The 14510-nt window shown below is 41.9% G+C and overlaps 1 protein-coding gene across 1 annotated transcript in view; it reads right to left on the bottom strand.

Moving 5' to 3' along the window:
• ambra1b (autophagy/beclin-1 regulator 1b) overlaps nt 1–14510 on the bottom strand; it is a gene marked incomplete at its 3' end in the record, with an annotated part of 130033 nt that overhangs the window by 94877 nt on the left and 20646 nt on the right. Inside the window, exon 3 of the mRNA XM_084335105.1 lies at nt 13137–13195. Within this exon, the coding sequence (XP_084191231.1) occupies nt 13137–13195 (59 nt within the window). The remainder of the gene's footprint in view (nt 1–13136; nt 13196–14510) is intronic.

Below are 14510 nucleotides of genomic sequence, written 5' to 3'. Positions count from 1 at the left end.
CCAGCTGAGAGCAGGGTTCAGCAACAGACAGCTGAGCAGTGACAGGCAGAGAAACAGAGGTCTGATTACAGACCTAAACTGCTTTTGAGATTTTCTAAAGGTTCATGGAAACTAATTCATAAACAAGGTCATATTAATTAAACCATATTAGATCAAATATATTTGAATATCATTTAGAATGTCAAACTGGTTATTTAAGTAATAATGCTATTTCACTCTGGTTGTAAAGCACTAGAACCTAAATCATTAGAACTATTAATTCAGTATACTTTATATAGGGAATCTGGTATTAAAATATAGACAAACTCCACATTGGGTTAATGCTGAATAAATATGTAACTTTTTACATTTAAGGTACAGATTAGAAAAGGTTAGTGTTAAAACTGTCATAAAAAAAAGTCACATGAAGACCCCCGCTGTTGATATACTGGAAGAACACACGACGAAGAAGAAGACAGGGGGGGGGGGGGGGTGGACCGCCCTCCCAGAAGACAAACCTGATTGGACCAAAACTTACTACTAGATTGCTATTATTGGTGGATATCAGGATATATAACAGAGCGCGGTGTTAGAGAGACAGGCCAGAAACCACCAGGGGGTTTCTGTTAGGGATGCCCCGATAATGTTTTTTTGCCACAGATACCGATCACCGATCGTCGTAAGCCATATCGGCCAATACCGATCCGATACCGATTGTTTTTGATTAAAAAGAAATTTAAAAAAAACGTATATAATTTTTTTTAATAAAATATATATATTATATAATTAGACTTGTACTTGTATTATCTGCGAGACATCGCCACCATGCAACAAGTCAAAATGCTCGCTATCTGCAAACAGCTCCACTGTCTGTGTGTACTCTAGTAGCCTCCAGCTCCAAAAAGGACTCTCCTGTGCTGCAGCTGGACCCTATTGGTAACGTTACTGTGCTTTGGTCATATCACATTCAGCAAGCCCTCAGCTCGAATACGCATTGAATCAATGTTATAAGACATTGATATCAAGAGCTATCTGTAGCTACTGCTAGCCGGCTAGATGACGTTAAGACAGAACTTTTTAGTTCAATGGGACATTTCGTTTTGAACAGTGAACTAACATCAGCTAACGCAAGCTAACGTAAGCTAACGGAGGTATCAACATGGACCAATAGACTTGCTGGAGCATTTGTTGATATCAGGAGCTATCAGTAGCTAGCCGGCTAAATACCGTTAGACAATGCCTACTAAAAGTTTATAGTTGACTGGGTAATTTTGTTTAAACAGTAACGATAGCTAGGTAGCTAACGTTAGCTCAGGTCGAATGCACTATAGACTCGAGCAGAGGAGCTGCCTCTCAGTCCTCTGTGTTTACAAACTGTACACGGGTGCGGGCGGGGCAAGGGAGCAGCGGCAGTTTGCAGGTCCTGTGTGTCTGAGACAGACAGCGAGTGAGATCTCCGCTTTCGGAGAATATGACTCATTATCGGAATTCACAGATCGCATATTTATACTGATTATCGGCCGATAACGATCGGTGGCCGATCGATCGGGGCATCCCTAGTTTCTGTGTCTCTCATGACCACCCACCCACAGACTGTGCTGCTATTGCCATGACGTAAGTAAACTGTATGGAATCACTGTTTTGTGTGATATAGTAAATGTAGTTTGGACCAGGTTTAACTATGTGATGGCAAAAGGTACTCTCTATTTCATTGATGTTAACATGACTACTGTTTTATGTACAGACTGGGTTTGATGTGCAAACCTTATTAAGCCTTTGTACAAACATGTTTTGATGTAATATGAAATGATCCCTATATGTAAAACAACCTTCTGAATTCACTCTGAGCCCTTTGGCAAAATAAATCAGAATTGAGTTGAACTATAGTTCCTTTTGTCTGGGCTGCACAGTTATTTCTCTATCAGTAGAGAAGACCATTCTATCATTATGACCTTCTTCCTTTCCAGATAAGCAACCTCATTGTACTGTATGTACTGTAAATCACCTTAGATATTGATAATATACGACACATACAACAAAATGTGCATTAAAGTCAAGTGCATTTTCTTTTCTCTGTAGGATAACTACAACAAAGTGCATTCAGAACAAAGCCAATGTGCTTTAAAACTGCATAAAGATCTGCACACATGAGGGAGAACAGCTTATAGCAGACTTAATGATGTTACTGTAGTGGCTACAGTAAGCATTTTATATAAAAGTACTCTGTATTTTTGTATGACAACTAATAAAGAAACTTGAACTACTGTCATAATTCACGGCGTTCTAGCCTACATGGAAGGACTGTTGTATTTACTACATCTCCTGTGACTATTAGCGGGGGATGACGTAGCTTTAAGAGAGACGAGTGAAAGAGGACCAGAAGCCTTGTTAGTTAGCTTAACGCTAAAATTAATTAAAAAGGTTTTTAACCGCGACGGGCATATAGTAAAGGTGAGGATATAAAGCATGTTAAAGACGCATTTATTGGACGTGTTGCGCACAGAGTTTACATAGAAACAGCGCGACTCCCGAGTCCCAAGAGGAGTTATCACAGGCTGCAGAACGCAGGACTGAAGAGCTCACGTTGCGCATGTAATGACTGAAGCCGCGTTTTGATTATGTCATCACAACAACACGTTAGGTTACGAACGTCCCTGTTCTTTGACATTCTGTGATATTTTTTCGGTGCTAAAACCCTTTCGGCCGAAAGCCAAAAGTGCCTTTTTAACCATTTTCGGCCGATAATTTTCGGTGGCCGAATATTCTGTGCATCCCTATTTATTAACGTAGGTTGAATAATTCATATAAGAAAAACGATAGGGAAATCTCTCTTACCTTTCTCCACTGGTTAAAAATGCCAGGAACTGGTGATACTTGCTGTGCGCATGAACATATCCCTTGGACATTAACTGACAGTACGTTTTTTTTTGGATCCACTTTTTCTCCCATTTTCTATATTTTCTCCCATCCCAATTTCGTATCATCCAATTCAACCCTCCCCTGTCACGGACGCTGTTTCTTGCCTCCCACAAGCCGGCTGCAATGTGGACTACGTCATACATAGCACAAGTCCCCTCCGGTACTTGAGGTAACAGCAGTCGCATCTTTTCACCTGCGCAGCTCGATCTCTCAGTGGCGAGGAGTAACGTGTGGGAGGCTCACGCTGCCCCCGACACTTCCTGATTCTACTGCGCAGGCGCACCAACCGACCTGTAGGAGTCGCTGTTCACAACGCCCGATCCCCACCCATCAGTTTCCCACCCCCTAATACGGCCAATGTGTATTAGTACGGACGACCAGCTAAACTGAAAGCAAATGTGGAGCGCTGGGCTCGAACTGACGAGCCCAGCGTCTCCAGCATTCCGTGGCGAGCGCCTTGCCCACTACGCCACGTAGCCGCCCAACTGACAGTACGTTTTTATTGATATATCATTGGGATCCCCCTCCGAAATAGGTCAACACGTCACCACGCATTTTGGCCGGAGCTAAAAAAAGTGTTGATAGAATTTGACGTTCTGAGCGCGGTGGACACCTTACGTCTGTGTTTATAATGAATTAATGGTAAAACGGATTATATTGAAACATAGTGCGAGTACTCACAACAACTATTCACACAATTTAAAACAGCCCATATTTATTTTGTCATACACAATGTTTGTATCTATTGGTTTATCTAATGAAGACCGTTGTGCTTAGAGGGAATTATTTTCACAGGACATTATGACCGGAGAGATTTAAATATGTCGGACTTCAACAGATTTTCCCGGTAAAAAAACTGTAAAAACGGAAACCCTGATATACGTGTTTGGGCGTTAGTTCATGCCGACCGTTGAGTGCCCCCGACACTATATAGCGTTTGTTTGGCGTTTTTCTTTTATTTATTGGCGATTTGAATTCATATTTTATCTATCGAGCCTCGGGTTAGTGCTGCAGAGTCTCTCTGAGCTCAATTGGGAAGATACCGCCCCCTATCGTCTCTCCCTGTGTAACTGCACCCCATTACTTTACACTGATGCAGGGGGGGTGGCCAGTTTGTTCATTTTACTTTCCCTCAAGCCAACTGAAGAATCGATTGTGCTCGCTGGCCCGGAAAACGTGTGGATTATGTATTTACAGGACCCAACACTAATCAATAAGCGTGATCGATATTTGGAATGGCGATCAGGTATTGGAATAATCTTTTTGGATAACATCTGATCTCAGGTAAGGAATCTATTTTACCAGTCTTAGGCCATGGTTACACAGACTATTTTTGTTTTCGTTTTGAATACGTTTTGAATACGTTTGAATTCGATTTTTCAGCCCGCCTCTATAGCGTGCATAAGTACACATATACTATCGATAATCTAGCGTTTATTTGAAAACGATTCATAAATAGGCCGAAAAATTTCAGCGTTTTTGTGTATGCTAGAATATTCCAGTAAATGCCTTTTATCACGGAATCTATATATTTTGCTGAAAAACGAGGGCTTTTCAAAATGCTATAAAAACGAAAATTAACCGATTAAAAAACAATCTGTTTCGAAAATGTTGACTGCAAACAAGTCATTGATAAGCGACAGGTAGATTAGACACATAGCCATCATTTAAGACAGAGATTATGCGATCACAACGCTATCATTGAAGTGGGTCCTGGCATTTAACCATGTTTCCCATGTTAATGGCTGGCACTCAAACTGTTAAAGGGCCAACCACGTATATATACGTGGTAAACTCGTATTTGCTTTTATTCCATTTTAATATCCTACTCAATGTCACAGAGCGGCACTGCAGATTTACCCTACTCTTGGGATTCGGAAAAGTGCATTACCGGCCAGATCCTGGTAGGGGCGCTGTCTCGATAATGCAGTGTTCCCTGTGGCAGAACGGATGAAGTTTTTTTTCATCCTGCAGTGAATTTTCCTGTTAGCCTGAAGCTATGCCTGTAGCCTGGAATACTTTTTGGGACGCTGAATTCAGTATGCAGTAAAGGAATATAGCATCGCCATCTACCAGATGGCGATCGATAACTGGGAAATCCTTTTTGGGATCCAACCGGCCCATGGTAAGAGCTTTTTCACGTAAATTTCATGCTGATCAGGCCTTGCTTTGATAGCCAACCAGCGAATGAGGCTAATGCCGTTATTGGTAATCAATAATCAGAAACGACGTCCCCCCCCCCCCCTTTCATATATTCATGGTGGACCATGATACCGATAATATGCCTTTAGATTTTTAGCTCTAGCTTGTGTATAGCCGAAACGCCCTTCGATTTAACGTTATTAGCTTAGCGCCCTGTATCTCGCCTTCCAGGAAATACCCCAGACCATTCCGATATAACAACGTTCATATTCACGACGCTATAAAATGGGAACATATTGATGAAAAATGTCTTTATTTAAGGCATATTGAAGGGACGGTTTATAGTGTCAATTGACAATGGACAGATAGCAATAATATAAAGTATAGATTTAGCTCTACAAACAGCCTCACGCACAATGAAAGGTTGTTATAAGCTGGCCTTATAGAGTGAGATTAGACGGATCCCAGTGGCCCCAAAAGTAAGAAAGAGTGCAATAAATGATTTTATTGAAAAAATAAGAATCGTGTGAGAGAATCGTGATCTCAATTCTTACACATTTTAGCAACAGTCTATTCTGCTCATTGAAAAGACCCGCTCCTCGATCCAGACGTGAACAAAAAAAAAGGGCGGCCCCACTACTGGAGACCACACTATGGCACGGGAGGAATTATGTCACCATCAAATGGTCTGATCTTCAAACACAGGCAATACAATTTATCCTCTAGGTCAGGGGTTCCCAAACTTTTCAGGCCACGACCCAAAAATAATGGGGTCAGAGAGCCGCGACCCCCACTATTATAAGAGATAAAAAAAATAATAATAAATGGAAATGTATGGTTGAAACATGCACACGTTCAAACGCACACACACTAATAAGCATTGGAGGCTTTTAACCAGGGCCGGACTGGAGAAATCATTCAGGCCAGGAAATATAGTGCAAAATATAGCCCCAGTCAGGCCACTTTTTAAGCAGGGGGTCCCCCACCAGGACATTTCTTGTTACAAAGACTTCATTTCCTGCATTCTGGTGCAGGATTTTTTTTATTTGTACCCTTTAAATGCCAGTGTTTGTGATGGCATCACAAATTATTGTTAAAAAACAGGCTAGCATATGTATGATTAGCAACAACACTGATTTAGATGGATTTTCAGTTTTTTTGTAATGTCAGATTGAAAATAATACAATCTTTTATTCAACTTCAGCCATGATCATAACACCACATATTAATTTGATAATTCTAACCTTTAAATCCCAGTGTGTGTGATGGCATATATTTGCAATATATCAAATGAAAAGTAGATTTTTCTGGGGGGGATTATTACAGGCTAGCATGTGTCAATGATTAGCAACAACAGTTTTTTGTAAGGGTCCCGCCTCCACCAATCACATGCGGCTCCTTTTGTGTGTGTGTGTGTGTGTGTGTGTGTGTGTGTGTGTGTGTGTGTGTGTGTGTGTGTGTGTGTGTGTGTGTGTGTGTGTGAGAGAGCCAGAGCGAGAGAGCGAGAGAGAGAGAGATAGTTCTCCAACTTGTGTGAGTTGCAGTGATCTCCTGGTTGTTCCCCACCTAGGTTATCTAACTATTGCGCTGCTGCAACTAGAAACACTGTCATGGCCTGCTTCTAAGTTCAGTGACCAAAAAAAACAAAAAAAAAAGTTTTTATTTAATTTTAATTTTTAAATCATCTGGCGACCCACCCGCGGCGGCTCGCGACCCTCCTTTGGGTCGCGACCCCAACTTTGGGAACCACTGCTCTAGGACTAGGTCATTAGGATGGTGTGCACTTTTCTGACAGTCCCTTTGCAACCAGAAGTGTGTTTTAGCATTGTGCCATCGCAGGAGAAACCTCTGTCCCGGCATACTGCATAGGGTTCCTGTACTTTAGAACTTTGTAAAGAAACTCAAAGTATTAAGAGTGATGCACTGCTCTGTTGTTCTATTAGGTGTTATGAGCGATGCACTGCTCTGTTGTTCTATTAGGTGTTATGAGCGATGCACTGCTCTGTTGTTCTATTAGGTGTTATGAGCGATGCACTGCTCTGTTGTTTTATTAGGTGTTATGAGTAGGGCTGTCAGTTTATCGCGTTAATTAGATGAATTAATTACACAGCAAATTATCGCGTTAAGAAAATTAACTAAAAATGTATAATAATACAAATAAATAAAAAGAGAAATTTTCAATTTTTTATTTACATTTTTTTTTTTTAAATCTCATTCATTCCATACGAACGTAGAATACACATTTACAGATTTTTTTTTTTTAGCATTTTTACAGCTTTTATTGGCCACGCAGGACCGACAGAGGCGAGGGCGAACGGGAGGAGAGGTGGGGAGGACATGCGACAAATAGCGACGGGAGCTGGGATCGAACCCGGGTCGGCCGCGTAGGTGCGCAAGGCACTATGGTATACGCCACGAGGGCGCCCCAGACTTTTTTTTTTTTTTTTTTTTATCCATTTGCATGTTCTTGGTATCTGATTCTAGGGACATCTATGGATCTCAGGTAATGTATTCCCAGTGTCAGAAATACTGTGTCTGTTACTAGGCTTGAGTAAATTGTAATGAACCAAATGAGAATATCAATACAAATTCATTTAATTTTTTTTTTTATTATCTTTGACTGTAGGCGTAGGCCTGATTGGCCCCGACAGGCACGTGACCCGCCGCGGCCGCCCCAGGACGCGGCAACGAGGCTGCCGTGGTTCACCGCCGCTTTCCGCCTTCAACGCCGCAGAGTTACCATACGCTATACAATATACTATGCAATGTACTAATATACAATACGGCTCACTTTTCCCACTTCAATGACAGAGCCGCTGTTTAATAATATTGTCGCGGCGGAGCTCCGTCGCGGCAGCATTATGTAGCAGTAAACCCCCCTTTTTTACCATCGACAACTAGCTCAATTGGTAACGCTGCTTGGCTGTGGATCCTATGGTTCGCAAGTTCGATTCCCTTAATTTTTTATTTTTTTTTTACGTGCATTCTTTTGATTGTTTTGATGTGAAAAGTGATGCTGCATAAGGCGTCTGCACTTAGCACTGACTGAGAAAGTACATAATAGTTCTACTTTGACATTTTAATGTTGGACCAAAGCAGGTCTCTGGAGCGCAACAGTAAGAAGCATTTGCACTGCAACGCATACACCTTACTGTAAATTGTACCTCATCCCATTTCTGCTTTGCACTATAGCGTATTGTATATTGGTACATTGCATAGTATATTGTATGGTACAGCAACAGTCTCTGGAGCGCAACAGTAAGAAGCATTATGTACTTTCTCAGTCAGTGCTAAGTGCAGACGCCTTATGCAGCATCACTTTTCACCTCAAAACAATCAAAAGAATGCACGTTAAAAAAAAATTTAAGGGAATCGAACTTGTCACAAACGGACCATACGATCCACAGCCAAGCAGCGTTACCAATTGAGCTAGTTGTCGATGGTAAAAAAGGGGGGATTACTGCTACATAATGGTGCCGCGACGGAGCTCCGCCGCGACAATATTATTAAACAGCGGCTCTGTCATTGAAGTGGGAAAAGTGAGCCGTATTGTATATTAGTACATTGCATAGTATATTGTATAGCGTATGGTAACTCTGCGGCGTTGAAGGCGGCGGTGAACCACGGCAGCCTCGTTGCCGCATCCTGGGGCTGCCGCGGGGCGTGGCCGCGGCGGGTCACGTGCATGTCGGGGCCAATCAGGCCTACCCCGGAAATAGGAACGGTTGCGGAACTGATACAGGCGTCCGGCCGTTGCAATATCTCAGCCGCGAGACACAAGACATTCATGTGGGAAGTAACCCCCTGTCTTTTTCACTGGATCACCTGCTGATTTGTCTAAATAACCTTCTTCTTCACTGGATCACATGCTGATTGGTTCCTGTGCCCCAGGACAGTTCAGTCAATATGTTCTTCCTGTGCTCCAGGACAGTTCAGTCAGTATGTTCTACCTGTGCCCCAGAACAGTTCAGTCAGTATGTTCTCCAGCAGTATGTTCTCCAGCATTATGTTCTCCAGCAGTACGTTCTCAGTAACAACAAGAATGTTTGAAATAAGTCACAGCTCTCGCAGCCCTATGGCACTCTGTCATCCTCCCTCTAACTGCTAGCGTGAAGGGACTTGGCTGGGACTGGTGATGGATGGAGGAGGGAGGGATGGAGCAAGGAGGAGGGCGGGAGGAAAGTTTTCGAATGAAGCTTCGAATGTCTGTCATCATATTTTATGACAATCATAAAAATAAATTAAAAAAAATCCTCAATTTGAATAAAGTGATTAATCTGATAAAATGTGTCTCTTTTTTATCAACTTTCTTTGATGAATATAACTTGTCAGTTTCGTCAACATAAATAATCCAATAAGGGCACGGTTGGTACGGAAGTGATGGTGATGTCTTGGAGCGCCAAGCGGATGCAGAGCTGCTTTTCTGCACATTTAAGGCCCTGCGGACTCCGCGCGACATGCCCGCAGTCGTTTGAGCTTTCAGTCGAGCGTACCTCCACGGACCTCTGCGTACCAATTTCCTACATGTCTCGCACCAGGTTATCTCCGTCTCCGGTGTCACATTAAATGCAGGTCGATGTCAACGCCAAGCAGCGTTTTGTGTGACACCAAGTGAGAGGACGTCCATGCTGTTAGAAAATTGGAGCTTCGCACTTGGAGTCCGCTTTGAGTCCGGTCCGCGTACGTGCCGCTCGACTAAGGCTATGGTTAGACTAGTGTATTCCTGGCGTTTTTTTATACGTTTTTGACGACGTTTGATGTCCTATCTACACAGAAATGCGTTTTTTGGCGTTTTTTTGTGGATACGGCTGAAACGCAAAATTGTGTTTGCGTTTGGAGATACGCAAAAAAAACGCTTCGACAACAGCGTGTAGTCAGCGAAAACGCCCATGCGCAGTAGATACCATCTGCGTGCCCTTCCGGTGACAACAGTGTGTGTGTTTGGGACAGAGGCAGAGCTCCGTGTCCCAAATAGCTTCAGCTACCATGTGTTGTCAAGTTATTGTTATAAGGACCCCAGTCCAAGCTACAACAGTCTGCATTCCCTTAACAATTGTTTGTATTGAGCCGTATTGTATTGTACCCATATGCAATATGTTAAATAAAGTTTACATCCATTCATTCTGCTAGCATTACCGATTGCATGAGCAGCTGGCTAACGTGAGCTATCAGGATTCAGACCCTGTTAGCTCAGAGTTCCTCTTTCAACTTAACAAGCATTAAACAAAATGGCCCAGTCATCTATTCACCTTTGTTTAATACACACAGCGTTGTCTCTAATGTTATCTAACTACTGATAGCTCGCGATATCATCAGTTTTGATGCTGGCTAAGTAGCGTGAGCTAACGTTAGCTTCTAGCCACAATGCTATATTGTTATAATGGCATACTCCATTGACGTTAGCATGCAGCTAACAATGCTACCGATCGTTTTTTAGACTAAACTATCCGCTCTTGGTGGTCACTTGTGTTGATGTTAGTTTTGTTTAATCAACAAATGACAGGCAGAACACACAGTGAATGTATCCGTTTTGTTTATTGCACTTTTATTAGGCTTTGCTGAAAAATTATTGCTGCATTGAGTGGCAAGATGGTGGCGCGGCATAGGCGCCTGCCTTATTGACATTTTCTTTGCTGGAGCTTCCACCAGGAAGTGTATTGGCACATTCGTTCTGATTGGTTGAAATTGCCTTCATGTTTGCCACCTACTGCCACCTACTGCTTTGGCAGTGTACTACATCAGTGTGCTCGGCTGACAAAAACGAAAAAAAACGAAAGTGTGACTCGAGGCGCATGACGTCGCGGCGATACGCGGCGATACGTATAAGAAAACAATACGAAATGATACGAAAGGTGTAACCGCAGCCTAAGGGAGGGCCTTTATAATCATGCTTGCTTAATAAGATTGCTTATCGTCTTGGACCCAATGTAACCAGGACTGTTTAGCTGTGGCCTCCGTGGTGATGAGGGTCTGTGTGCAGGACAACACCTCTCACTTCTACTGTGTGCAGGACAACACCTCTCACTTCTACTGTGTGCAGGACAACACCCCTCACTTCTACTGTGTGCAGGACAACACCTCTCACTTCTACTGTGTGCAGGACAACACCTCTCACTTCTACTGTGTGCAGGACAACACCCCTCACTTCTACTGTGTGCAGGACAACACCTCTCACTTCTACTGTGTGCAGGACAACACCCCTCACTTCTACTGTGTGCAGGACAAGACCTCTCACTTCTACTGTGTGCAGGACAACACCCCTCACTTCTACTGTGTGCAGGACAACACCTCTCACTTCTACTGTGTGCAGGACAACACCCCTCACTTCTACTGTGTGCAGGACAACACCCCTCACTTCTACTGTGTGCAGGACAACACCTCTCACTTCTACTGTGTGCAGGACAACACCTCTCACTTCTACTGTGTGTAGGACAACACCTCTCACTTCTACTGTGTGCAGGACAACACAACACAATAATGGTCTCCTTTGGTCCTTTAGTTTAAATCCTTAATTACCAGCCATACCACCATAACCTGCAGTTGTTTTAATTGATTGTATATACTCTGTTGTATGGTATGTATCATGTATTTATTACGTATGTATCATGTATTTATTACGTATGTATCATGTATTTATCATGTATGTATCATGTATTTATTACGTATGCATCATGTATTTATCATGTATCATGTATTTATCATGTATGTATCATGTATGCATCATGTATGCATCATGTATGCATCATGTATGGATCATGTATTTATTACGTATTTATCATGTATCTATCATGTATGTATCATGTATGCATCATGTATTTATCATGTATTTATTATGTATGTTTGCTCAACGCCATTGAAAATGAAGGCTTGCCCTCAATGAATAGTTGAATTGAAATAAAGATTGAATGAATGAATGAATGAATGAATAAATGAATGGGCGGCTAAGTGGCGCAGTGGGCAAGGCGCTCGCCACTAACGCAGCTCTCTGCGTTGCTTCCGGCTTGGCTGGTCGTTCATACTAATACAATTGGTAGTATTAGGGGGTGGGAAAGCCAGTGGGTGGGGATCGGACGTTGTGGACAGTAGGGCTGACCTTCGATTTATTTTTTTGGAATTCGAAGCTTCGGGGCCGAGATTCGATTTTAATTCGAAGCTTCGGAAAAAAGTAAAAACATATATATATATATTTTTTTTAATAGTGTTTTTTTTTTACTTTTTACTCTTTTTTTTATATATATATAAATGTTGTGGGACTTGTACAGAACTTTGTCAGTGCTGTAAAGTTTAAACCTTTTTAAATCTTAGACAAACTAAACACTTTGCTTTCATGAAATATTGTAAGCTGTCATTTGAGGCTTTATAAAAGCAGCACAATGCACACAAATCTGTCAGTGCCGAGTCCGACCTCATCTTAAATAACAAACAGCATTGCTTGTTGTAATTAACAAAGAGAGGCAGAGTTGATTTTGCACAAAAAAAATTAAAATGTATATATATATATTTCATATATATATATATTTTTTTATAATCGAATTTTCTTTTCATATTCGAATCCCATGCCCATCGAACGAAGCTTCGAAGTATTTAAGACAGCCCTAGTGGACAGCGACTCCTACAGGTCGGTTGGTGCGCCTGTACAGCAGAATCAGGAAGCAACCGGGGGGCAGCATGAGCCTCCCACGCGTTACTCCTCGCTGCTGAGAGATCGCGCTGTGCAGGTGAAAAGATGCGACGGCTGCCTCCTCGAGTACCGGAGGGGACACGTGATGCAAGGCGTCGTCCACATTGCAGCCGACCAGTGGGAGGCATGGTCTAACAACGTTCGAGACAGGGGAGGGTAGAATTGGATAATACGAAATTGGGATGGGGGAAAAAAATAGAAAAGGTAGATAAAAAAAAGAATTAATGAATATTGTATCATAGCAGAATTTGTGATATCGCAAAATATCAAATACCGTATGTTATAAAAGCTGCCTTAAGAATCACAATTGCAGTAAAAACCCTGAGGTTTCCACGGCAGACAGCGATAACCCAAATTTAGACCAGGGCTCGAGTGTGTTCACGGAGGCTGCCAAGGGGTCAGCGGAGTTCCTTACCGGTCTGGGCTGAAGGCCAGCAGGAACGTGGATCGAGGGCTGTCCGGTAGCTCCACCTTCTGTCAGACACACAGACAAAAGACTGGGCTCAATAGATCATAAAACATAAAAATATTGATAAGATATTCCTTTATTGATCCCCTTGGGGAAATTCAGGCATCATAGCAGCAGGGGGGATGGGGGGGGGGGGTACAGGTAGTAAAAACAACACAAGCAGTGTAAACAAATAAGTCAATATAATTTACTATCTAACTAACTGAAATATACAGTATTCACAGTATCACATAAGGTGCAGTATGCATAAGGTAGTGTTATAATTTACTACATCCGATACTCCCGACTGCATCCAATTGATAACACAGACGACGACAACAACAATCACAAGATGATATGTAACAGGAGTTACGATGCCAATTTGACATCGTGGTGATCAACCGACCCGAGTCATCAAACTGTTGAGCCAAGAAATGTGATGTTAGAGTGTAATGTTAAAAGATGACGAGCGTGAAAAGACCCTCTTGTGGAAATGAAAACAGTCAAGAGGAAAGACGTTAACCAAAATGTTATAAACAACAGCCTATTGTTTAATTTAATGTGTTAAAAAAACAGCTTATTGTTTAATTCAGTGTTAAAAACAACAGCCTATTGTTTAATTCAATGTGTTAAAAATAAACAGCCTATTGATTGTCTTGTTCAATGTGTTAAAAATAAACAGCCTATTGTCTTGTTCAATGTGTTAAAAATAAACAGCCTATTATCTTGTTCAATGTTAAAAACAGAATATTGTTTTATTCAATGTGTTAAAAACAACCGAATATTGTCTTGTTCAATGTGTTAAAAACAACAGCCTATTGTCTTGTTCAATGTGTTTTTCCAAAAGTGAGTCTTGAAAAGGAGGTCTTATAATCAGGGTCATGATCAATTCAGACCAACACGGTAGTCACCCTCCTCACTTTTTACAGCTCGCCTTTTGCCTAAATATTGGTAGAGTTGGATGGTGGAGCATTTTCTACCCGCCAATATTTCCTACACATTATCTAGCCTCCCATCGTTTCTCTATCATTTCTATTCTGAATAGGGAACATTCGTGACGCGAATCACCAGTTCAAGTGAAGGCACTCGTTAACCATCATGAATGAGACCGAGATACAGGAGAAATGGCCAAACCGAAAAACAATGCTGGTTTATTTTAGCTGGTTTACATAAATCTCTAACCCGTTTTGCACACATTCATTTAGTTTGACCTGACGTCATCAGAGGACACAGAGTCTTTGTGCTAATTACAGCTCAATGGATTGACGTAGATGTAAAATTGCAATCTCTATCCTAAGATATTGTCAAGGTAATATTATTGTGTGCCCCTGAGAACATGTA

Source organism: Notolepis coatsorum (genome assembly GCF_963971535.1).
Source record: "Notolepis coatsorum genome assembly, chromosome: 18".
Classification (NCBI taxonomy): domain Eukaryota; kingdom Metazoa; phylum Chordata; class Actinopteri; order Aulopiformes; family Paralepididae; genus Notolepis; species Notolepis coatsorum.
This window is presented reverse-complemented; position numbering and strand designations above follow the sequence as displayed.